Source organism: Lissotriton vulgaris, chromosome 2_1 (assembly GCF_964263255.1).
Source record: "Lissotriton vulgaris chromosome 2_1, aLisVul1.2, whole genome shotgun sequence".
Lineage (NCBI taxonomy): Eukaryota > Metazoa > Chordata > Amphibia > Caudata > Salamandridae > Lissotriton > Lissotriton vulgaris.
Window position 1 is genome coordinate 1,361,519,293 of NC_141687.1, and position 27,219 is coordinate 1,361,546,511.

Consider the following 27,219-nt stretch of genomic DNA (forward strand, 5'->3'; position numbering starts at 1 on the left):
CACATCCTCCTTTCTAGAAAAGAAAAGAATTAATCTTAACATTAAATACATACAAGCAAAGTAATAAATGCAATCTCATAACATTGAGGACAATTTGGAAGGAAAAAGGTTATTCACCAACAATGTAATCTTTATGCCAAACAGGAGATTTCCTCTGACGGGAAAAACTTGAATGAGGAGTGTGAACGGGAATGGGCTGAAGAGAACGAGGGAAAACAGGAGGGTGACGTGAATTGGAACTAGAAAGAGAGGTCCCTGAATGGTTGGGAGAAAAGGAACTGCTAAGGAGAGGCGGAACTTTGACAATTTTAGAGAGGCTCCAAACATTGCCGTCTGACAGCTCTACAACCTGCCTACCCACTCTAACAACTAACAACGGGTCAGAAAAACGTGATACACCAGATCTAAGAAAACCAGACTTTCTCACACGTACCCAATCACCAACCTTACAGGGATTGCTGGAATTGGAAGACACCACAGGAGCACGACAACTAGCACGTTTACCATCTACAAGGTCTCGCATCCAGGGTTGGCTCAAATTACATACACCTTTCCTCCCCCGCATTATTTCAAAAGGAGACAGTTCACCATTAGCCTTAGGAGTATTCCGATAACTCCATAAAAGTTTTCTAACAGCCTCGTAACAATTCTCACAGTTGCACACAGCAAGTTGCAGACCCTCCTTGAGCACCCTAATCCACCTTTCAACCATGCCGTTGCCTTGAGGATAATAAACAGAAGAGCGTTTGTGTAGGATGCCATGATTGCAACAAAAAGATTTCATCTCGGAAGAGGTGAACTGTGTGCCGTTATCAGAAAGGATGGAAGAAGGAAAACCTTCTTTTTCAAAAATTGAATTGAGGAAATCGATAACCACTCTAGAAGATACATGAGGGACAAATTTCACCTCAGGCCAACTAGAGAACTGGTCTATCAAGACAATGGCGTACACAGGACACTGACCAAGGGACATCGGACCGGCAATGTCTACAGAAACGCATTCCCATGGTTTTGATGGTCTCGAGATAGAATCGTGGTGATATTTAACAGGCTTTTGCGATTTATCGCTCACACAACATTCGACACAGAACCTTACTTTTTTCTCGATTAATTTGTCGACACCAGGCCACCAAAATTCACTCCTTATTCTTTTTTTCATGCTGGACATGCCTGGGTGGCCCTCATGAGCCATGTCTAATACGGTGTTCCTTAAATTATCCGGAACCACCAACAGTAAACCTCTCAAGAGAGTTTCTCCCTGGATGGAAAGTTCTTGAGCCACTTGAAAATAAGGCAAAACACTAGGGGATAGACTGTTTTTGGAAGGCCAACCATTTTTGACATAAGACACAACATCCAAATAATCACGGTCACTATTACAAGCCAAAATCCAATCATCTTCACGAATGCATCCATTGGACACTTCACAAATTGACACCACTTTGTCAGGGTCATTGTCAGGAGCAACATGATTATCGTCTTCCACGGGAAGTCTGGAAAGGAAGTCAGCAAGGACATTCTTTGCACCGGGAATGTACTCAACAGAGAAATGGAAATCTTGTAACTTGTACTGCCATCTTGCAATTCTAGAAGTGGCTTTTCCACATCCTTTGGTCGTAAACAGATCTACAAGGGGACGTTGGTCCGATCGTACAACAAAGTCTGTACCATATACATACCTGCGAAAGTACTCAATTCCCCACCAGCAAGCCAATGTTTCTTTTTCAAGAGTGGAATATTTTGTTTCAGCACCCCGTAACGGCCTTGATGCAAAAGCAATAGTGACAAAACCGCTGTGTTGCTTTTGCATCAGAACCGCACCAATGCCAACGTTGCTTGCATCTGTGACAATAAATGATTTACAATTAGTGTCAAATGGGGACAAAGCAGGAGCAGAAATTATGCATTTCTTGATGAAACTAAATTGACATTTGCAGTTATCATCCCAAACAAATTCTTGATGGTTTTTCATCAATTTACGTAAGTGAGAAGTTTTATCAGAAAAGGAGGGGATGAACTTGGCATAGTATTCGGCTAAACCGAGAAAGGATCTAAGTTGATCCTTGTTGACAGGTTCAGGTGCATTTTCAATTGCCCTAACTAAGCTTAATTTGGGAGAGATGCCCTGTTTACTGATGGAATGTCCCAAATAATCTACTGAACTTTTTCCAAATTTGCATTTTTCTTTGGTGAGGGTAAGACCGTTGTCTTGTAGGATAGACAGGACTTTAAACAAAACTTCAGAATGTTCACATTCGTCCTTGCCGAAAACCAAAATGTCGTCCTGAAAATATAACACATTAGACACATTCTTAAACATGTTGTGCATTACACGCTGAAACACTGAAGATGCGGACACTAACCCAAAAGGCATCCTTTTATATCTGTATGCACCTTCAGTGGTTATAAATGAAGTCAGATGCTTACTATCATCATGAAGTGCTATCTGATGATATGCGTTAGATAAATCCAGTGTGGTGAAAATAGATGCATCCTTGAGCTTAGCGAACATTTCTCCAATATTGGGTAAAGGATGTCTATCAACCCACACATTTGAATTTAAATCGCGCATATCCACACACAAACGAATTTTCCCATTGGGTTTGTGGGCCACGACTACGGGCGAAAGCCACTCAGAGGATTCAATTTCCTCGATCACGTCTAAGTCGCATAATCTCTGAAGTTCTTTTTTGACAGATTCACGTAAGGCTAAGGGTATGTTGCGTACTTTATGTACTTTGGGAACGGCATTATGTTTGAGAATAATTTTGTGTTTAAAATTTTTGAGTAGACCCAAATTAGGGGAGAAGACTTGTGGAAAAATAGTTTCCCATTTGTTGTCGGAGGACACATCAACAGAATTGATGAAGTCAGAATATCCTAAAACTTGATCAGGGTGATTGGGATCAAGTTTCATCATCAATTCTCTCTGTTGTGGCCAACCCAGTAAGCATGACCCATCCTTAGCAACATAAACTTTAGCATGTATTGACTTGCCCTTAAACGATAAAGTAGAGGGAAAGTATCCAAATACTTCAATGGGTTTTTTACCATATCCCCTTAATTTTATGTCAGAGGGAAATAAAGATATGACATCTGGAAATTCTTTTAACAACACATCATCACCAATTAAAGTGTACTTCGCACCAGAATCCGCCATGACTTTTATAGATTTAGATCCAATTTGGAGCATACAGAAGGGAGAGTCTTTTTTTTCCTCTCCAACTTCATAGACGGTGCAGATATCGTCGTATTCATCGTCATCAATGTCCACCGGTTGAACCTCAGAGAATCTGGGACGTCTAGGATCAGGATTAGAATATTTTGATCTGTTGCGACTTTTGCACATCCTGGCGAATGACCCCTAGATTTACAGTAGTTGCAAAATTGTCCTATAGCGGGACATCTCTTATCCGTTGCTACATGGCCAGAGAAGCCACATTTGAAACAAACTACATCCTTTCTGAAATTTTGATGTGAAGTAGAAGCAAACATAGGTTTGTTGGAAGTAAATTCAGATGGATTTTTTTTGATGTTTTGGACAACAGATATATTGGAATTTTCGGAAGAGGATTCTTTCGGTTTTTTATCGGACAATTCTTTGATGCCAAGCTTCATATCTTCAAATCGGTGTGCGATGTCAAGCGCTTTTGAAAGAGATAAGTCTTTTGCATCAAGCAATTTTTCTTGAAGTTTCACATCAGAAACATTATGCACAAGCTGGTCCCTTAGCATTTGATCCTGGAATTGTTGATAGTTGCACTTGGCAGCCAGGATCCTTAAATCTTTGATAAAAGAATCAATTGGTTCAACGGGAAGTTGTTTTCTGCTAAGAAACTTGTGACGTGCCACCACTTCATTGACTTTTTTAATGAACTGTTTATCGAGCTGCATAATTGCATTTTCATAGACATCAACTTCTTCCTCGGATGAATTATCTAATGTCATTGGAGGTAAATGAGAAAGAATTTGTCTTCCTTCTGCGCCAAGTGAATGCTTAAGTATTGCGAGTTTGCGTTTGTCCGTGTAATTCTCACCACCAATGGCTTCAAGATAAGCCTCAAATCCTTCACGCCATTGTTTCCATTCTAATGGTGGTTCACCGGGACTTGCCAAAAATGGCGGAGGGGCATTGAAACTTTCCATTGAGATGCAGGAGAATGAATGGAAAAGCTGAAAAATGTAATTTTAACAGTGTGCAGAAAATGTCTTAGTAAGGCATTGTGATGTCATAAACAACAGTGGTAAAAAGTTCTTGAGAGGAATTATTCCTTGAAGAATAATACAAGAACTTCCTTGAAGAAGAGCTTTGTGATGTCACAATTGCAGACAGAACGTTGCTTGCGCTTGCTTGTGCTGACGCTGCCTGGTTGCTTGTGCTGACGCTGCCTGGTTGGAATGCAGAGAATGTTGAGCGCATGCGTTTGCTCGCGCTGAAGTTTCCAGGCGCGTGGCAGAGCGCACGCGCCAACTCGCGCAGAGGAAAACAAAGCCGTAAAAAGGAATTAAATGAAGATATTCTCACCGCTTAACGTGGAGAAAGCGGGATTTTCAGCAAAATGACATCGATTCGATCGCGAAGGCTCCGCAGACACAAAAGAGGGAATTCATCATCTCATGATGGCAACGGTAATCTTGGTCCGGAGATACCGGGGCTGCAGGCTCTGAAGTCGCGTAGGTTCGTTCACACCAAGTCGCCAGTGAAGTATCCGTCAAGGAGACAAGTAGACTGCTCAAGATTTGGTGGTAAGTGAGGATTTATTAAAGAAGCGAGATAGAGACATCAAGAGCCCACGCCAACCGCTGCACTGGAATCACTGGAATACCTAGGCATAGGATTCCACATTCCAGAGCATGCGGCGAGGCGAGCTCAGCAGGAAGCACGAGGATACAACAAAGACCCTGCTTTGTTCCAAGTAAAAGACCAGTCCTACAAAATAGTTCAATAGGGATTAAAACATTGGAGTGTTTGGAGTTCCATTGAGAACAATGGAGTGCTCCGGGTTTCTAATGGCTGGTAGAAGTCTGGAGCTCCACCATTCCAATGCTTGACTTTGTTCACAGCTGTTGCTGTTATCAAAAGTCTCTTGTAGCCCATGGAAATTTAAACCCCCTTGGGTTCTGAGAGGCCTTTGTTTTTACTAATCAGTACAATCTGCCCTCCAGGGTGGAATGTTCTAATAGCCTTAGAGACCTCTCTAAATGGTTTTACTGGCTTTAAAGGAATGCTCCCTTGTAAAAAGCCCTCAACTTAGGCTCGGGCTTTAACGCTGGACTGGGCCTTTAATGGCCAGTAGACCATGCTACGGGGGGGTTCTAAGGCTATATTGGTGTTTTCCTAACCCCTGAATAATAAAAAATGCGGGTCCTAGTGCTTTTTAGATGGGGAATACAACACGTACAATCAGAATTAGCATAGTCATTGAAAAAATATATTTTAGTAGACAAGACTAATATTTTCACCATATGCTCTTCTGTCTCTGTTGAAACCTGGAGATAACATTATTTATATTTTCCAATAAGATGGGTATCCTCAGTTGATATCTCGAAAGGCCTTAATCAGTTAAAGTTCATATAGCAACTCGTAGGCCTATTACATCATAAGAATTTAAGAATGTATCAGTTGTTGTAAAGTGGAGTCTGTCATAAAACTGGAAACACTATAGGAAAACAGCAAACATGTACACCTAATTCTTTAGAAAATATTGACCTAAGGATTCCAGTGGTAAACATGCATTTTTACCAACTCAGATTTATTGTGCATACATAGCTTTATGATTCAGATGAAAATGAGGGAGCAGCAAGGTGCAGTAGCTGGAAAGATGAATATAGCCACATTATTGGGAGGTGGAAGAAGAAATTGAGGAGGGCACAGGCCGGGACTAGCAAATACAAAAACATTCCTAGAAAAGGGTAAGTAAGATGAAATTCAGTAAAGTTACAGCCACATCTAACTCTAGTATTACAGCCCAAATCTACTCAATCAAGTCTTGGTGAAAGTCATACACCACCGTGGTCACTCACAGGTACACCAAGGGAATCACATAGACATTATTAGAGGCAGAGAATGGCATTGCCAGCATCAATCAACAATCACAAACCTAAAAAGTAAAGTAAAATTGTCACATACCCTTAGATATTTTACACACCCAAATGCATTCCATTGTACCAGTGCTAACAAATACAATTTAATGAATATTATTGATGTAGGAAATAGTTCTATAAATGTATACATTGCATATATATCAATAAAAACATACTATAACAATAAAAACCTAAACTAAAAAGTAAAATGAATACAGTAAAATATTTACGATTTAACAAATGGTCATATAACATTAGATGCTATGTACAGCTCTATATACCCCATTGTGTAATTATGAAAAAATAAAACAAATTGTACAGAAAATAACATTAATGCAAAATGATCATATTACTGTATAGATTGCAGACTGCTATGCAAATTACATTATAGCAATGCAAACAATAGTGATGCACATACATAGAAAATGACAAATATGTCAATTGTTTATCAGCTTTTCTCACATCTAACACTCCACCTGCACAGATTAATAAACCACAGTCCATGTTCCACACACATACACACACATGAGTACACATGCACACAGTATTTCCCAATACAACTGTTGGTGGTCTCTGTTTCTACAGTGTCTTGCAGTAGAAGTAGTAAAGGACGGAACCCCTAGTTGAACTGTGTTTATGGGTTTCCACTTTTGAAGATTGATAGGTCTGCATTTGTTTTTCTCAGGTGATACCTGACTTCCTATTTCTTTTGGTTTGTAGATCTAAATAGCATGGTGGAGATGTCTAACTAACCTTTGAATATATACTTTTGGCAGTCGTAGTCTTAAAATATGCTTGTAAAATTATTAGTACTAACTTTATTAGGCATATTTTGAGTTTTATGTGTCCTCACACCCCATGTAAACAGGTGGGACACATGCTCCTCACACTTGGTGCAATTCCCCACCCAGAGGTATTGAATTTCATTTGGATGGTGGTAGACCTTGCATCCTTGCTGTGATAGATCTTATATTTTGGTTTCTACTTCCTGTACTTTTGTTGGATTTCGTTTTTGGTGGGTTTTGTACTCTAAGCACTTTACCACTGCTGATAATGTGTAAAAGTGCATGTGCTCCCACTGTAAATTGTGATTGTGATTAGTGATCCAGGATTGGCATATTTTATTTACTAGGAATCATCAGTAACTTGCACTGTGTGTGATATTGCCTGTAAATCAAATGCTATACTGGGCCTGTAGTACTTATTGTGCCACCCACATAAGTAGCCCTACAACCATGTCTCATGCCTGCACTGCAGTGTCTACCAGTGCAGTTTGGAACTGCTATGTTGACCTGGCAAGTGCAACCAGTTGCTAGGCCCAAACTTTCAGTTTTATTACATGTAAAGCACCTCTAAGTTAGGCCCAAGGTAGCCCAGTGGACAGGGTGCAGTGTATCTGAAAGGTAGGACATGTACTGGTTTGTTTTACATCTCCTGATGGGTCTTCATGAGCTACAGTTGTTGGAGGAGTTGTTGTTGACACCTGCCTAGGGCTGTGCCTGGCCTCTCCAATTGCTGTCTCCACCCACCTATAGTGTGTCTGGAGCCAAGTCATGACAAGGCAAGATCTCTTGAACTTCAAAGACTTTCATTTGAAGTATGCCTACTTCAAAGTCTAAAAGGGGTATCAGTATGGGACCTCTGCCCCACATTTGTAGAACTCTGGACTGAGGAGTCTGCCAAGAAGAAGAGCTGAAGAGCTTACAGGAGTAGTACTGCCCCTGTGCTGTGTGTCTTTGCTGTGTTGGCCTGCAGTTGCTGAGTCTGTCTCTGAGCAATGAAAGAACTGCACTTTACATTCTTAAATCCTGCTTTCGGAGTTCTCCAAGTGACTTTGGGTGCTTGCCTCCTGTTGGTAGTCTCAGAGCCATCGAATACTTCATCTGCAGCCCCCTGGAATCCTCTGCTGTGAGTTTTGACCTGCCAAGTGGTTCCAACTCCAGTTCTGGGCCCTTGGAGGCAGATTTGCTGCTTCAAGAGCTGAAAATCCATGCATAGCCCTCCAGCACCTATTGTCCCACAGCAAGCTTGCTGTGCTACGGTTTAAAAAGGAGTGTTTTGCCCTGGTGCGGCCAATAAATAGATGCAGAGCTTGTTTGCGGCTGGTAGTACTGCTGAAGCCCGAGTCCAAAACCCTAGGTCTCTGATTTCTGAGACCCTTGCTCTGACTTCGACACAGGCCATACTGCGTGACTGAAGGAATCAATGCATCACCTGTCCGCAGCTGTGGAAATCAACGCAGTGCCTGGAGCAATGCTGCATAGACCCATTGCGTCTGCATTTGCCTCCATTGCACCTGGGCGCCAAGTTTCCACCTCAGTGCCCCGCAGTATGGAGCCACCTCTGGAAATGTACACATCTCTTCTGCTTGCAGTAAAGTATTGGCGTAACACTCCTAGTGTGTGCAGTAGAATAATGCCCTCATTCCCCTAAGATTCAAGAATGGACGAATTGCGGGTGTTTTCTGATCAACGGATCCATAGAGTTCTATGTATTGACTTACTTGAACCTTTAAAAAGTGATATCTGTTTCATATGTTGTATGTTTGTCATTTTCGTCTTGTTTGGTTTAGAAAACAATTGTTTATTTTTCTAAACTGGTGTGGTGTCCATTTGTAGTGTCTTTGCTGTGTTAATGTTTGTATTTTGTACAAATCATTTACGTCATGCCTCTGAGCTAAGCCTGACTGCTTGTGCAAAACTGGCAAGGGGGTAAGTAGGGGTTTTCTTGGATGTGTAACTCCCTTACCCTGACTAGAAGGAAGGAACCCTCCTTGAATAGGGTGAAGTCTACTGCTAACTAGATACCCCCAGGTGGAGATTTATGCCTAAACGTAAACATAAATTCACAAGTGCAGACATTTCTGCCCATATATTTCTATTTGCGAATTGGGTGATTCATCTCTAAAGGTTGTTGACAGTTGGAAGTATACACAGCCTTTAGTCATGATACGCTGATGCAGTGATACACTTTTTTTGTGGTTCATGAGGGAGGTGACTTTAGATGATTGACAAGGATTGTGCTTGGATTGTCCATGTGTTCCATAAATCTATACCGGGTTTCAAATCACTTGTCCATGTCTACACTTTCTCTTGCATGGTTTTCTGTGTCAAATGCCAGCATGGGGGATCCTTCCCATGTGTTATCACACAAATTTACCAAAAAGACCCTAGATGTTACAGTATCGACAAAATGTTCATAGATGAAACAGGTTTCATCAAATTGCATTGGATTCACAAGCCAAGATGTCAGCAATCATTTATATGAGATGGCTGAGGTATTTCACAAAGTGAATTTTTGACTAGATTAGTGATTTTAAGAGAGCTGCAAGAAATACCCTCTATGGATCACTGGTAGAACAAAATTAGATGGAACACTTGGTGAGCTCTATTATTTAGAATGTAATACACCTTACTATGTAATGACTGGTAATTGCAAGTTCATTCAAGTAACAATGTATATCTGTCAATGTTTCAGCGATTTATGAACAGTCATGCGAAGCTTACAGGCACTTAGGAAACTCTTCAGGTTTCTACTACATCGATACAGATGGAAGTGGACCTTTAGGACCCATGAAGGTTTACTGTAATATCACGGGTAAGTTTTGTGATTTTTCAATTGATACCTCTAGATGACTTTGTATATTTTAAACCAAACACATTTATCTCTTCAAGTCAAATGTATTTCATGCAGTCACTATAAAGTGGATTTTTCAGGCAGCCTCAAAGTTGAAGATTATTGTGATACATGTGAAGTGACAATGTACCTTGATTTTCTGAGAGGTATTTTGTGTACAGTAACGTTTCCAGAGACTAAAGATAAATAGAAAAATAAAAAAGATTAAAGCCATTACAAATTTTCCATACCTTTGTAAAAGAGAAGGATCTGTAGATCCTTTGAAAAATAACAACGGGGAGCTAAAGCCTGGAGCCTTAACTTTCCTGTGAATCATTGTTAGAAATGATTTTCTAGAAATATTTAATGACTAGGTTGTGCCTACAGAATGCTTAAGATGTTTGCACACAGAGCTAGTGTCACCACACAACACACAAAACACAATATACACATATACAGCATGTACATATACATATATACAGATACCGAAGTGAGGTTTTGGACAACCCTTTTCATCTACTGACTACACTGGTTCAGCTTGATTTTGGCATTACATCTACAGATATTTCCCGGTGCTTCCATGCTACCCTCTTAAATTCAGAGTGCTCATTGTTTTCCCTTCTCCTGTCAGACCGCTCATTGTGAATTCGAAGCTCCCACCAAGTTCTTTGACAAGGAGTGGGTACGTTAAGTCCAACTGCTTTGCACAGTGGGAAAGATGTTGAAAAAAGTTCTGTGAAAATGTGCTTACTATGTACTATTTGTGACCCATATCACTCCTTTATGGAGATCCGGAGACTTTCTGACAACATTACAAAGCTGTGAGAGAGTTAACAACTGTGCAACTAGTTGGGTATAATCCGCCATGCCGGCAAGTATGTATGTACTCTTCATTTATGCCCGTGTTAGCCTTGAGCTGTACCCTGCCAAGTTGCCCTCTTCCCGAAACACTTGTCCCATGAGCCATTGCAAGCGTCCAGCACAGCCACAAGGTAGGAAATGTTTGATTTTGTTTTTAGATGAGTGATGCAAATGGAGCAATTTATCAAAATGTATTTTGTTCGCAAATGTAAATTGTGATTCTAGTAATGATGGGCATGTATTTTAAAAATAGAAATGAACGTTACAATATGGCACCCATTGTTGAGATTGGTTTGAGCGACGTTTGCAAGTCTGTTTTCATCAAAGTATTATATACAAGGAAAAGTGAATATCAGCTGGACTAAAGTCCTCGAATGCAGCACCATCCTGTGTGACACTTACATCTAGTCCTGCCTTTTGAGGCAACAAGCGCTTTGCATTCTGTGACTTGTAAGTTTAGGTTTAGAAGGGGAGAAACTGCAATGTCCAGAACACAAAGCAGTGTAAGCTGAAGAACTAGGAGTGAAATGAAGTGCCATATGTTACTTGGCAAATATGCCTTCTGCCCTCTAGAAACTAAGGGTTGTTGTGAAGGAAGATACTTCACTGAGAGGATTAATGTGAATACTCCTTTATTTCAGCCCTGCACAGGAGTATACAGAACCGCCACTGACAACCATTACAGCTGGTATCAACTGTCCCTTGTTCAAACCCCATATTCCAAATTAGATTCCTGACTTGGTCCGTCTCAAGTTTGAACGTTAGACTAGTCGCAAGACAAGAATTTAACAATACAACACATCCCCATCCCTTAAGAATACATAAAATAACATAGAAGTGCTCAAGGGTAACATAACTCCTAAAAAGAAATGCTAATATTCCCATATTTCAGAATATTCTGATAGAAAGGTAAATACCAGAATAATGGTAAAATGAACTACCATCAACACTCACCCCCGCTTGTATGTGAAAAATGCAAACATATACCAATACTAACGCTTAAACATCACTAGACACTTATCCCAGAATATTATGAAAGACAGTTCACTAAAAATCCTAATTATTAATGTAATATACCCATCCAAATATGCAGGTTTCTTTACAATGTGCCCACTTTTGCTCTGTGTTACTTTAGGTTTCCTACCTGCCTCCTCCTGGTCCCTTCCTGGAATTACCTGTCCCCTACTGCATCTCCTCGCCTTGCATCATCACCCTCAGACCCTCCTACCTGGTTTCTTCTTCCTATCTCCTCATCATCCTCTCCTTCTACTTCCCCCAGCCATCCAAACTTCTTTCCCCTCCTTAATTCCTGCATACTTACAGCCCTGTCGCACCTTGCCGTTCTCCTCATGTGCCACACTCTACCATCACTCAAGCGGGTCACTTTATAAAAACTTCTTCAACCTTCCAAGGACCTACACATTTACTGTCTTCCTTCCCCCCTTTACCTGGTTTCTTCACATATACCATAACCCCCACTTGCATACTCACCTCCTTGGCACCTGACTTATTATCATAATACAGATGTGGCACTAGAGGATCTCTAGTGTCATCCCTTAACGGGCACACAAGTATTTGTCTTCCCACACAAAGAAGACTTTCAATCCAATGTTTCAATTGTTCATGAAATTTATTTTATATTTGTAGAAGAATTTATCATCATCATCTTTTATGTTGTTCATTCGATAACATTCTTATATTTGTAAATCAGACATTGTCATAATAAGGCATCCAATGCATTTCGGGCATTATATAGCATGCCCTTCATCAGGGAAATAGACAATGGCTGGGTCTCTAACAATACTTGTAGTTCTTGTTCAAGAATAGGTGCGCGATAGCGTCCTTCTCTCCTCGTACTCCGCGATGGCTCAATGAACAATGTTATCGAATGAACAACATAAAAGATGATGATGATAAATTCTTCTACAAATATAAAATAAATTTCATGAACAATTGAAACATTGGATTGAAAGTCTTCTTTGTGTGGGAAGACAAATACTTGTGTGCCCGTTAAGGGATGACACTAGAGATCCTCTAGTGCCACATCTGTGTTGTGTATCTTGACGTCGCAGGACCCTCGACGCCACCTTACGGTGCACCAAAAAAATGACTAACTGTTGAACTTTGAAAGTTAACAAATCGCTGTGCATTTATCCAATTCTAATATTATTATCATAATACACGTCATACTTATTATGTGCCTCCTTGATATTCTGTCTTACCATCTCGGGTGACCAGTGAACATGTTTAGATTTCTCCATCCTGCCCTGGGTATCCTTGGTAAAAGGTACCCTATCACGCATAATAGTAAAAGCTCTATAACCAGTAACCCCTGCAGTGATGTAATACATCCAAACCTTTTTCTTTACTTTTCCCTTCCAATCTCCCCTTCTGGTACTTGCCATCTGGAGGGCCCCCTTGATAACGCAGTAGAACTTCTCAACTGTGCCATTACCTTCTGGTTGATAAACTGATGTGCACTTATGTTCCACGCCAGTGCATTAAAAAATTATTCCACCACTGCTGCAAGGAATTGTGGACCGTTATCCGTAATCCCCTTTTTGGGAAAACCTTTCCCATGGAACAGTTCTTCTAAACATTCAGGAACCTTTCTGCACTAATCTTGTCCACAAAAGCCACCTCTTGCCATTTAGAGAAATATTCAATAGCCACCGATTCATATCTATAGCTTCCTACTTCATTTACCACAGGGCCCACGATGTTTACACCGATGGTTTCCCAAGCCATCTTGGGACATTCCACCAGAACCAGTGGCGGCCTCAAAGTCATTTTGCACTTATCTGCAGATTTGCACTCCAGACTCTCACTACATGCTCCAGCTCTCTATCCACTTCAGGCCACCAGTATTTCTCCTTCACACCTTTTTGCTTTTAACAATACCTAAATGGCCTTCACGGCACAATTCTACAATTTTATTTCTCAATGCCTGGGGTGGTATAAATTTCTACCCTCTTAATAGATTTTCATTCCACACTGAAAGCTCTTCCAGAATCTCCCAGAATTTGCAGCAATCCTTTTCCAAAAATATCCTCAAATTCCACCCTCCAATCACATATCTCTTTACCTTTTACAATGTGATATCACTGTTCACCTCATCTTCCCATACCTTGGTGGTCAAAGCATATTTTTCATCCTCACCCGTTCAAGCCACTCTCAGTTCTTCCCCACCATCATCACTCCCTTCCACAACTGCTAAGAAAGCATACTGAGACAGTCTGCCACCTTATTCCTTACACCAGGTACAAATTGTACTTTGTAATTGTAATCCATTACCCTTATAGACAACCTGGCAATCCTGATTGTGGCATTCAGCAACCCCTCTGTTGTCAACAATTTTGTGAGAGGCTTATGATCACACCTCAGCAAAACCTTAAGACACCATAATTCATTTCTGAAATGTTCTAAGCCCCACACCACCACCAAAGCCTCAATTTCCAGTACTGAAAAACGTTCTTCAGCAAGATAATGTGCAAGAGAAGTAAAGGCGACAGTGGTTTATTTTCCTTCCTCATCTTTTTGGGAAAACACAGCCCCAATACCTTTGGAGCTTGCGTCTGTAGTATTGATACAAGTCATTTTAGGGTCAAATCCATTCTGGGGGTTTGCTTTCCCTTTATAGAGTCAAATTCCATCTGTAATAGGCGTATACAAGAACAAAATTGACAACCATTGCAGCTGGCATCAAAGGTCCCTTGTTCAAACCCCATCTTCCAATTCAGATTCTGGACTCAGCCCGTCTCAAGCTTCAACACTATACTAGGTTTGAGACAAAAATCTAACAAAACAACAAACGCCTCTCATGTCAGCTGGGAGAAGTTCAGACTATGTGCCAATGTAATACTAAGTCTCCCTGAAGTGGTGGCCATTGCTAGTGCCAGATTATTGTTAATTGTGTTGGTGTGTTAGCCGAAAATGGATAGGAGACGACATTATCAACATTATTTATGGTTGTCTGCCTTATTTTAAGTAAACATCACCCATAGCGTTGTTTTTATAGGTATTTATTGGTGCAAAAGTTGCCTGAGGTGAACTTTGCATGTACAGGAAGATTTTCTAATCAGTTAATGATTCTGAAAGGCAGGTCAGTACTCAGGGAGCAAGATTAGTCACATTTCAGTGGGACGTATCACTGAGCATGCTTGCACCTTCAAAGAATGATTAAAACGCTCAGTGGGAATAATGTCATGCATTCTGGACAATCTCCACTTGCAACAATGAGAGATTCTCTGTACAAATTCAGGATGAGTCCTGGGCCTTGGAGAAAAAGAGAAAAGCAATGAAGACAACGGAGGCTGACCCATGGACAGTGCAACGGGGCCAGGTAAAAAAGCAGGTGTCACAGTTACAGGGGAAGATTAGCCTTCAACAAGTAGACCCATGGGCATATTATCAAGGTCTTATTGCTGAGTTTGATGCACTTTATTGCAACCAAAGTGGTGATAAATGTATCCGCCTATTCACAAGCATGTGCTAACATTCGATATCACCAGTTTTCCTGCCATAGCAGCCGCAAAAAACATCGCCACAGATGACACCGGCAACTAAAGATAATCATATGCAGAGTAGGCGTTCCCGTGAAAAAAGCCGCAACAACACCACTTCGCAACATTCTCAACTACCAGCCAGATCAGCGATAAGATCCAAAAACATGCGATAAGGCATGTTAGCTGCAGGGATTTAACACCTGCTCTTACCTAGTGTAGAGTCAGACGCCAAACTGTACCGTAAAAGGGAGCCCAGCCAAGAGCCACACCCGAAGAACAAAAGATGCCATGGAGCTACTGATCATGCAGCTCAGACACTCAAGAGGGCCACAACACCCACCGCCACCACCTCAGTAACCCCCCCTACATCAACTTTACGAAATCATGAACAAAACAATTCGCCTGATGTTGCACAATTACAACAATCATGAGTGGTCAGAAAAAGGAGAATCATTCATTCATCTTTGAATTTCCAAACAAATCATTTTATTCAAATTAAACACAAAACAACTATTTGGAAGAGTCATGGTGGGTCTTCACTGGACAATTTGTAAGTAACGTCCTTCAAGGCAAAATTCAAGATAAGAAAGTGTGTCATGTGCTCATCAAAGAACAGAGAGAGAGAGAAAGAGAGAGAGGGTGAGAGAGAGCGAAAGAGAGCAAAAGAGAGAGAGAAAGAGAGAGAAAGAGAGAGAGAGAAAGAGGGGCGGAGAAAGAGAGAGAGAGACAACGAGAGAGAAGGAGAGAGAAAGAGAGAGCGAGAAAGAGAGAGAAAGAGAGAGAGAGAGAGAAAATGAAGGAGAGAGAGACAGTGGAAAGAAGAGGGGAAAAGGGAGAGAGAGAGAGAGAGATAGAGAGAGTGAAAGGAAGAGAGGGAGAGGGCGAGAGAGTTCTGACACAGCGGACCCAGGCTTCACTGCTTACCTGCTGGCTCCGATGTGTCTCCAACCATTTGCCGGTAAACACTGCAGTTCACCAGGCCCCTTATCTGAAACAGAGTCCAGAGTTATGAATGGCTGAGTTCATATAATTGCACACCGCATCATCGCTTGCCTGCCCCTGCGCACACAGGCTGCTGCCCCAGCCCCTCCCGCTACCCGGCGGTGATTGCCCGGCCCTGCGCACCCAGGCCTCACTGCTCAACTTCCGCCACTGTCGAGTCTCCAAGAGGGCCCACCATGTGCCAGTGCAAGCTCTGAGCCCGGGGCCCAAAACCTTGGCAGCCTCCACATCATGCGTCCCCGTCGTGGGCCACCAGGTCACACACGTGATTCTGGGTCTTGATTTCGAAATGGTAGAGATCATATCAGTGCACACGGCATCATCACAGGCTGCACACCCGCTCAGCTCTTTAGGTGCCACTAACTCTGTGAACCGCGAGGCAATGCCATGTGGCAGTAGCTGACTCAGGCCTACACTGCGGTCCAGCAGGGCTCACAGAAATCCCTACCAGTCCGGACCGCCAGGATTGCGCATCATCTCAGGCTGCACACCTGCTCAGCACTTAAGGTGCCTCTACTTCAGTGCACCGAAGGTCACCATGCTGTGGCGGTAGGCTCATGCAGGCCGCAGTGTATGCAGTGCCACCAACTCTGTGCAACGCAAGTCATGGATCTTTTATGATTGAATATCATGGTGCGGATGCCATCTTCTCACCTCCAGCAGTGGGAAATGTGATGTGGTAGGGCTCTAGGCCCTCATGCATAAATAATAAGCACACGGATACACCTAGATAGAGAGTGGCAATGGCATTGAGCATGTGCACCCGGCCCATTTTATTGGCCGGGTCACATGTCCTGTGATGCCAGTGCTGAATGGGTGTGGTGTGGGTGTAAACCAACCCTCAGGGAGAGGCTGTGACATGCTGACAACATGTAATTAGCAGATCACTACAGGGAAAACCTGGGACATGTAGCGTTGTCGCCCCCCCCCCCTGTAAGCGTAAGTCGGGTGGGGTGGGGTGGGCTGGCCTGGCGTGTGTCCAGCATAGGGGTGTGAACAATGACCACGAGGTTTTGGGGTGGTACCGTCCTGGGCTGGACAAAGAAGTAACTAATGTGTGTGTCTCTGTTGTAGTGTCGGCGCCACCCGGACCACAATCGGTAATGTTGCACCCTGTGACTCAAGTCCCACAACATTAGCAACATGACACATCTGTGTGAATATGAATGTTTAATGCACATTCAGTGGAGTGTTGTAGCTGGAGCAGTACAGGGCCATGCAAACCCCACTTTTTGTACATTGTTGGCCCATGGAGTCCTTTAGGGAATGACAAGTTCATCAGAAGAGGAAGAGTTCAGTCCACAGTCTGATTGCTGTTTCATTGGTAACCAAACAGAATTTGGCAGTCCATGTCAAGGTCCAAGGTGAGTGTCGCAGAGTGTATCGGGGGACAGTGGAAGGTGATGATGCAGAGGGCAGAACCAAGCAGAAACAGGCCATATAGCGGAGATAAATGCTACTGCTTCCTTCTTACCAGTCAGCACCTGTTAAGCCATCTTCTCCTGGCACCCCAACACACGGCGTTGGAAGGCCATGTGTTGTTCTTGGGGGCCCTGGGAGGCAGCCGTGGTGGTGGGTGCTACCTGCTGTTTGGTATGTGCAGGGGTGGGGTCTCCTTATTGCAGCTGGGCTGCCCTGCTCCAGGAGGTGGGTTGAAGTAGCTGTCAATGAACTCTTGGAGGGAGTCGGTGTCAAAGGTGTGGAGGTCCTTTTCGTCATCAGTGAAGCGGTTCGGTCTGCTCTGCAGGAGGTGTTGGTTTTCCCTCTGCAATGTGAAGGGGAGAGGCAGTTTAACATTGTGTTCACATGTATGTTGACACATTGTACAAGTTTACATACAGAGTGCATGACAATGTACATTGTGACTGGGAGGAGTTGCCCATTTGATGCGGGACAGTGGACATTTCAACAACATCACTGATGTGTATTTGTACTTGTACATTATCAACTCACATTTCCCTGCTATGCCAAATGTGACTGGCCAGTTTCTACACACAAGCAGCATCAGTAGTGTCCTCTGTTCTGTTGTGAACGTGTTGTGGTTTGTACCACATTGTTGTCAATGTTGACGTGCTCTGCATGTTATGTGTGTGTGCTGCATTTTGGGAGTCGCCCCTGCAGCTCTGATTTTGCTGCCCTTATCCCTTTCATGCGGTGTGCCTTTGACATCTGCGCTTATACAGTGCTGAGATGTTGCAGACTTGGGTACATTGGGCTCTTGGTGGGAGTTGGGAGTCTGGGGCATGGTTTGTCTGCAGATGTGTTGTTGACGTCAGGGGTTGTTTGCACACATGGATGTGTCAGAGTGTGACCTGCTCCTTTATGGATGTGGTCCACACTCAGCCACTTCAGTGTTGCGGCGTGCAACATTTCATGAAATGTTGACGCCAGGAATGCTAGTTGTCATGCAGTGTCACTTGCATTGTCAGTGTTGCTCATAGACACGCTGCTTTGCTGGGTTTAACACATGTGCATGGGTTGGTTATGAGATTGGTGGTATGTGCGAAGGGCCCCCTCTGGGCACATACTCGACGGGTGCCTACTTGCTGTTTCTAGGTGTGCTGCAGTTGCCAAGGGGATCAGAGACATGCTCCAGAGTCATTCGGGTGTGCACTGTGCTATACTTAATTGTGCATGTGTGCCATTGTGCCCATCTCCCCCCGTCCACCCAGTCCCTGGTCATTACTCAGCCTGTTGCTGTTGTGTCAGGTCATGTTGAGCAGCATCCGGTCCCCCAACTCCTGCCACCGTCTCTACACTGATGACTGTGGACACCATTTCCTCCATCTCATCTAGCTCCTCCTGTGGCGCTGGGCTCTCACCTCCAGTCTGAATTGCTGCCTTCTGGTTGTTGGTGGGTTTCTGCTTGGTTGTGCACTTCACATCATTCCAGTGCCTCTTGACCTCTTCCATTGTCCTCCTCAGCATTCCGACTGCATTCACCTTGTCCGTGATGGACTGCCATATTCCATTTATTGTTGCGAATGACACAGTGGAGGTGACGAACAGAATTTGATGGTGTTCTATCACCTCCGTTATCAGGATCCTGCTTTCCTTTGGACTGAACCGTGTCTTCCTCGTCTTCTTCTCCTTGCACTTCCCTGACCATGAGGTCCCAGGCTAGTCCTCCGGGGGGCTTTTGGGATTATGGTTTTCCTCTGTACTTGCTCCGGCTACCTATATTGTGCTTTGTAGTTGTTTTCCTTTTGTTTGTATTTTTTTTCAACTTTTATAGTGATTTTTCCCACCTGACTTGTGTGAATTGCAGGCCTGGTGAAGATTATCGCTGACTTTTTTATCGCGGTTGGGCCAATTGCAACTTGTTTCACTTTGGGGTTTACATTTTTATCGCCATACCGGTGACTTTATCGCCGACATTTGCTGCTTTATCGGGAGAATATCGCATGTTATCGCCCTGTTGTGAATAAGACGTTAACACAGAGTTATTTTCCCGCGATAGACGGCGATATGAAACATTGCGTTAACCGATTTTGCAATGACTACCGCACATTCTTGAGAATATCCCCCAAGAAGGCTATTTAATGTGCTGCAAGAGGTTAACAGCATCATCATCTTACAAGAGAACAGCACGGAGGAGCAGCCAGACTCCGAGCACAACAGACCTTTCAGATGCTTGCGCTCAGTGGAATGGAGAAGAAGTAAACAAACACAGTGAACTAGAGACCATGTTGACCTACATCACTCCAAGCAGGGATGCAGAAAAGAGCCGAGGAAGAAATATTGCAATTTATATATTCCTTTATTATTGTTCATGTGTTTCACAGGGTTGGGAGTAACAGACGCCTTGGACTCAGGAGTAGATGTCTTAACACCCATAGGAACAGACACAAAGAACCACATCATATAATTACTGATAACCGGATATAGCAGTACGAAAATGAAATCTCAACATGAAAAAACACTTTATCTGTAGTGACAAAAGTTTAAACACACTGGCAGTACATATGGCTGTATTTGATATCTTATATGATTTGAAGAGAGATTGTGTTTGCTTCAAGAAACACATTCCCATATACGAGTTTGTTTTCACCTAACATCTAGGTGGTTTTCCAGACAATATTTCTCTTTGAACAAAAGAGGGGGTTTAGGAATATTCATTGCCCAGGGCTCCATATGTGAAGTGACAAGGATTATTCCAGATGAAAATGACAGTTCCTTGATTCCACTGCTCAAGATCGCTCATATAAATTTACAGTAACCAAATATTATGCAACACATCCAGGCCAGCAAAGATTCCTTAAAGATGCTGTTGCAGAGGTTTCAGAAGCAGCAGGAAAAATTGTTATAGAATGTAATCCTAATGTTGTTAAGGACTAAGTCAAAGCTAGACCCTCTATGAGATTAGTACATATAATTAGACGTTTAAAAGAATATCAAGAATGGCTAAACAGCATGGATCTGGTGGATGTTTGGTGTCTTAGCACCCCCCGCTCAGTATAAAGTAAACTTTATTTTGCTCAACCAATAGTTCATATTCTAAATTACACTACTTTCTTGTATCCTCAACTGTATTCGCTTATTTACACAATACAAATATCTGCCATATTGCTCGTTCTGACCATGTTGTGGTTACTACAATATTCTCCACCCCAAGTACTCACATAACAATAAAATGTGCAAGGGTGCCTGCATTCGTATTTGGCAACCACTAGTTTGCAAGTTTTAAGAGAGAGCTGAAGGGTGCCTTATCTTAGTAGATATGGCGCTCTTGAGCTCTCTTCTGTTCACACAATGCAGTACAGTAACTATGCTTGCTGCCCCACGTTGGGTGAACGTTTGATAAATATGCCTACAGAGTTTTATGCAATAACTGTGGTCATTGTGGACATTAACATCGTGTCCCCATGTCAGTAATGACTTAAGCTCAGGGCTAGGTACAGTGGAGCAGTGCCTGAACTTGCACCTGACTGTGAGTACATATACTATAGCCATGCGCTCCCCACTGTACCTGGCCTTCATGGATTTATTTTCTGCATTTGATTGTATTAATGCGGCTAAGCTATGGACGATAGTGATTGATTTGGGGGTGGGAGTTTCCCTGGTAAGTTTGTGTACTCCTTACACAGGAAATATTGTCCCAGGGTGAGATATGGTTGGGCAGGATACTCCTCTGATACTTTCTCTTTAGCTAGTGGAATTCCTCTGTGGTGCATTTTGGCACTTCTGCTTAATCTTATATTATTGAAATATTATTGAACTAAGTACCCACTTGTCTATTTCCACCAGAGACATCACAAAAATTGCTCACTTATCCGTCCCAGCATTATACACCGACGATCCAGATTTAATGGCTAGGAGGCCTCGGATCTTGTGTACCCTGGAAGAGTACTTCGTTTCATTTATGGGTTATTTAGATATGTTAACTAACTTTGGGAAATCACACATAATGGCCTGTGGGCCAGGAAGGAAGGTAATTCCCTGAACTCTGTGCAGAATTTCAATTACCTGAGTGTTATCTTCGATTCCTCCAATGCTTGGCAACCCCAGTTTATTGCAGTGCGTATGGAACTAATATTCAGTCTCATTTGGAGGGAATGTAGGAGCCTTATCTCCCCTTACATCAAGATTTTTAATCTGCAGTGCGTTCCCACAGCTACATATGGAGCAGGCAGGGGTATGGTGGTTAATATGCTTCACCCATTCAGGTGAAAGAAAACAGGATCTGCAGGCAGCTTTTGAATCTACCACCAACTAGCTCACACTTTATCTCACACTCTAACCTGAATCTGGACTATGTCTCAGGTGAAGTTAATGTGACCCCGCTTCTGCTGTGGGTTTGTGTACAGTCTAATCCTGAAGCCAGTTGTAATAGAAAAGTTATTATGGTTGAAATATGTCACTGGGCCTTTCATTGATATTGGTCTCTTTGAAATGTTTATCCCCCCAGCCTCTATAGGTAAGTATGATAAGAGGCCGATAAAGTCCCTCCATGAAGAGTTCAGTCTCTCCCAAAGAACGGAGGAGATTTTTAGTAACTCGGTTCGCATCTACTTTATTTCTCTAAATTTTACCTTTCTCTCAAGCTCTCTCAGTGGGAGAGGTCTCTTCTTAGATTTAGGGCAGTTACTGTGTGGTGTCTTTTGTGCTTTTCTGATTGCTCAATGGATTATGACAGTAGCTTACTGACTTGCCTTTTTGATGGGTTGGCTGAGCAATCCTTGTTGCATTTTATGTTTTTTTTTAAATTCTATTGTTGTTTTATTCAATAATGTCTTAAGAATATTTTGAAACTACTAAGGGGCATATTATCAAGGCTTATATCGCTGCTTTTTCGGCACATAGAGCCGAAAAAATTGCGATTTTTTTATCGCTTAATTAACAAGGACACTCTAACAAGCGTTGGCGCGTGTTTTCTTGCTACTTTGCATTTCAGCGATCAATATCGTTAATGACATGCAAAATAGGCTTTCCTCTCCTAATCCTCATTGAATCGCTCACAAACACAACATCCCCCTTTTATCAATGCGGGGCAGGACCCGTGAAGCGATAATAAAAGCTGCGCTAACCGCGGTTATCGCTGGAACTTAACACCTGCTAAAAATGTGACTCAACTATCTCTTCAATGGAAGATGGATTGTTATGTTAAGTCCACACTTGAGTATCGCCAAGCATTACACATATCGCAGGTTTTGTATTGCAGGAATCAACCTGCTATCGCTGGTTTTTCCTGCTATTGCTGGATTTTACTTCGCCTGTGAGCAACACGTTGTTGATATGCCGCTAACAGGGCGAGAAAATCCAGCAATATGCGGCGATAAAAAAAAAATGTGCTAGCCTCGGTTTGCGATAATTATCGCAGTATCTTGATAATATGCCCCCTATTTCAAGAAATTGAGGGATTCCTTAACATATCTCTAGATGTTAGACAGTCCTGATATTTGTTTCAGAGTTTGTTGTTTCCTCAAAACGTATGCAAGAAGTAGTAAATCGATGGAAGGATATGTCAGCTGAAGGAGCTCATCCCTTAGTTAACTCACTTTATTGTAGCAGTTTTTATTGTACTGAAACTATGTTTTTAATCGATCTTGTATTAAGTGTTTTATAGTTTTATGATTTGTTTTATTGTATTTTTGTGATAAAAGCTATCTTGCTCGTTTATGATTTTTATCCAAAGATCGAATAAATATATTGTGACTTGACATGTTCATTCTAATACAATGGCACATGTATAAGCCGAGCGTGATGGGGGCATACCAGCCCCGGGGTCTTCATATGTTACTACAATACACAATTTATTAAACGTTTGGGGGGCCTCAGAGAATTGCAGGGGGGCTTCATTTTACCTTAATAGAAAGACTAACCACAGCTTACTTTCATACGCAATACATCCTGTAAACATTTCCTATAAATATAGTTCAACAGTTCAGCACTTCTGTGCTGTACTAATCTCATAATTGATGGAAACATCAATCATGAAAATAAAATGTTTCCACACAGTGCTTTACATCGTTCATCTGCTTCTAATGGAAATATATTCTTTTGAGCAAGAGTAAACACCCTTTATCATGAGACATCTAAGAAGCGACAACGCTGATGATTGAAACTGAAAGTATGGCTAACATTCCAAAACTCTAACAAAACGGAGGCCCTTACTTAATGCATTTTGTAACTTCAAACCAGTTTTAATAACTCCAAACTTGGAGAATTTTGAAGTATAAGCATTACATCAACTATTTTCATTGTTGACTATCTAGCGTCTAAAGACGTTAGTGAGAAGCACCAATTTACATTATTTACGTTTGTGAAACACATGTTGCCAAACTAACAATATGATAAATATGTTAAATTCGATTCATGTCTTAATGGACTCTTTTCACAAATGCAACATAAAGTTCATCTAAAAATGAAGTTTATATACATGCAATTGATCATTTCAAATTTTTAAAACGCCTCATTTCGTCTTATATAATTAAACTAAGGCACCACCAGGGTAAGTGTAATGCCAACAAATAAAAGGCCTCTTATGCTAGTCTATATATAGATATTCATTGCCAAGCTTGTTAATTCACCTTAGAATCATATTCATCATAGGCTAAGTTTTAAAAAATGTTATGCAATGTACGCCATTTCCTATTACCAGTGGGGTTTAGCCCAAAGATTTGTCCCACAAGTGTCATAAATGTATGCACAGATAATAACAGCTGAGTGAATCAAGATGGCTTTCTTCTAAAATATATAGTTTTGGTTATATATTTGTGATTTTGTTTAGCTTTGAAGGCCTTAGACGTCGATTTAATTCCTACTCTTCTAAATTCTTTGGGTGCCCACTCCTGATTTTCAGCAGGTTCAATGAGTCAGCCTGAGAGTATTATTAATGTGGCAGCGTCCAAAATGCAGAAAGTCCTTGGCCAAAGTCTGAGCTTCGGCCCACTTACTGAAATTGTTACTCATGTCCAAAATGGTGTTTGAGAAGTTACCTAAAGACGGGTTGGTCGAAAGTTTAACCCAGGGCCGGACTGGGAACCAAAACCGGCCCCGGCAAAGTGCTCGGCCGGCCTCGGGGGAGGTTAGGGGTGCGACTGGGCTGTTTGCCGGGGCCGGTTTTCGGATGATTTTGTTACAGGGCCGACTTTGCAGCTATGCTGCATAAACAGCCCTGTAACAAAAACAGCCCCCAGGGGCCCAAAACCGTCCCCCACCCTTGTGGCGCACCGGGGGATTGACCAGTGCCCGCAAGAGCCAGTCCGGCCCTGGTTTAACACTTTTCTGATTCCACTGAGGTTATTTTATAGTGTGCACAGATACTGCAGGGAGTGTTCCGTCGCGAGCCGTGAGGAGTAGGAAGGATTGCACTTAATTAACAAAGACATATAACGTTACATGTGGCTAGAGCTTCAGATAAAACTTGTTTTCTTCTTTATTAACCACCCCAGTTCCAAAATATTACACTCACTTTAAGTATTTGGAACAGGATATACATGGTTTAGCTGAATGGATGGTGCATGCTAATGTGAAAACTATTAATTCTGCATACTAGGACAATTGAGAACTTCTAAATGAGCTGTTAGATGACCATTTTTTTTTGCATTAGTGGTGTTCTAAATAGAATCCTAAGTTGTCTTAATGTGTCACCATTAAATGAACTCTGTGTTAAGACCGCAAGTATTGATCCCCAGCATGGACAGCTATTAAAAGTGGCTTGGTATTCCCATTCGTCGACAGAAATTCCAGTTTGCGGTTGAAATGAGAGTACAATTGGTCCAGTAATGCTGATCACGTATTCACATGCTAAATTCAGATGGAAATATGCCCAAGAAATTGGCTGGCATTTGTGTATTTGTGAAACACAGCCAGAAATTCATGGATTAGTCCAACTTCTGGCATATTTTTACCGCAATCACGATGTAGAAATGTGTAATGATCTTTGTAAAACGGCTTTGAGCTGTGACCTCAAGAGTCCACTTTAAAAAAAAACTGCCATCTGTGGTGGATTATTGAAAGTCTGAACAGTTTGGGTTTCTATGTCAGAATACTGATAGCAGAAAGATTGTCTACATTAATATTATGGCTTAAAGTTCATATTACTATGTTGGGTGTATATTTTCTAGTCTTTAAACTGATGGGAAAAGTTTTCTAAACATTTTTAAGACACAGTATGTTTGTCAGATGATATTAGGGACATCAGTTAGTCAAAAATACTTTTATTTGATCTCGTTAAAAATCATAAAAGAATGGGAAAAGTTTAATTATTCAAAGATGTTAAAAAATGTTATCTTTTGTTTTTAAAAATAAGGATTAAAAAGGTGCAAAAAGATAAAAACACAATGCTGTCATGTCCTGAATCATCATCAATAGATATTACACAAGGTAAACTTTTATAATAACTGCAATTTTGAACAGTGCAAGGTGGTACTGTGAGTATTGACTGAGCCGCTCCAGTTCATTCATGTTTGTTGTCTGCTGTCTAATTCTTTGGCTGCCATTTTCCAAAGCATTATGGCTTTACAAGATAGTTCTATGGAGTGGCCTCCCAGACATTGTATGACTGCGGCCCTGCATGTCCGTAGCTGTTTTTTTATCAGCAGCTCGCGGAGGGCCCTTTTCCGAATTTCTTGAAGTGACGGGCAGATGCATAGGAGATGTAAGAGGCTCTCTTCTCCTTGTACGCATAACCGGCATTCTTTTGTTAACCATACTTTTTCTCATTTTAAAATTAAGTCCTTCGCGGGGAATGACCCCAACCGTAGCATAGTAAGATAATGCTTTTTGTGTTGTGAAAAGTGTTCTAACAAATATGGTTGTGGCTTAAGCCCAAGCGTGATATTTCTTTGAAAATGCAGTTTTTTTGATTAGCTGCGAGATTTGTTTGGTTGCACTGTTTACTGCATTTTTAAAGCCAGAGTAAGAGTTGTTTGTATGCCATGCCCGTTCAAGGTGTAGGTCCTTGAGTGATCCTTTTAGAACCGTGGCGATGGAATTATTTAGCCTTGCTTGCTTTTCGATTTCTTCCCAGCAAGAATGGGCTAGTGTGTTGTCTTCTGCTTGCCTCATCTGCCAATGGAATTTAACAACCCCCCCTTGTCTGGCTGGTTTCTGTTTTTTCAGCCTTTATTCCAGTCGAATCTGGGCTTGAGAGATGTGCTGAGGGATTGAGAACAACTTCTCGAATAAGCTTGATTGAGCTTGGTTTAGGGCGGCTGCGTCTTTTGTGGAAATTAGCTTGGTTTAGGGCGGCTGCGTCTTTTGTGTACATAATTTCCGACCCGTATGATATTGTTGGTATGAATTTTGCTGCGATTACCTTCAGCAAATGCCCTGTTGAGCAGCCTTTTAGTTTCCTGTGTAAAGTTTTGAAGGCGTAAAGAAGTTGTTTTGATTTAATTTTCCCTTGATTCAGCTGTTGTTTAAAGTTGAGGTTTTGATCTAGTTGAAACCCTAGGTATTTATAAGACTCCACCTGGGATATTGGTTTGTCATCTAGGTTCCAGATGAATTTGCCTTTTGACCCTTTTTTATGTTGTTTTGAGAAGCACAGCACCTTAGTTTTCTTGAGATTAATTGTTAATTGGGCTGCGATGGTATAGGATCCTAATTGGTTCATTGATCGATGCAGGCCTATCGGTGTTTGTGACAGAAGGACAATATCATCTGCGTATTGAAGGCTGGTGATTAGTGTTTTGCCCAGTTTTGG

General features: G+C 41.9%; 1 protein-coding gene across 1 annotated transcript in view; it reads left to right on the plus strand.

The window, feature by feature from the left end:
- Positions 1–27,219, plus strand: part of LOC147732599 (contactin-associated protein-like 5) — an 864,951-nt gene that overhangs the window by 306,481 nt on the left and 531,251 nt on the right. The window contains exon 9 of the mRNA XM_086954286.1: positions 9,562–9,681. Coding sequence (XP_086810412.1) covers positions 9,562–9,681 — 120 coding nt within the window. The remainder of the gene's footprint in view (positions 1–9,561; positions 9,682–27,219) is intronic.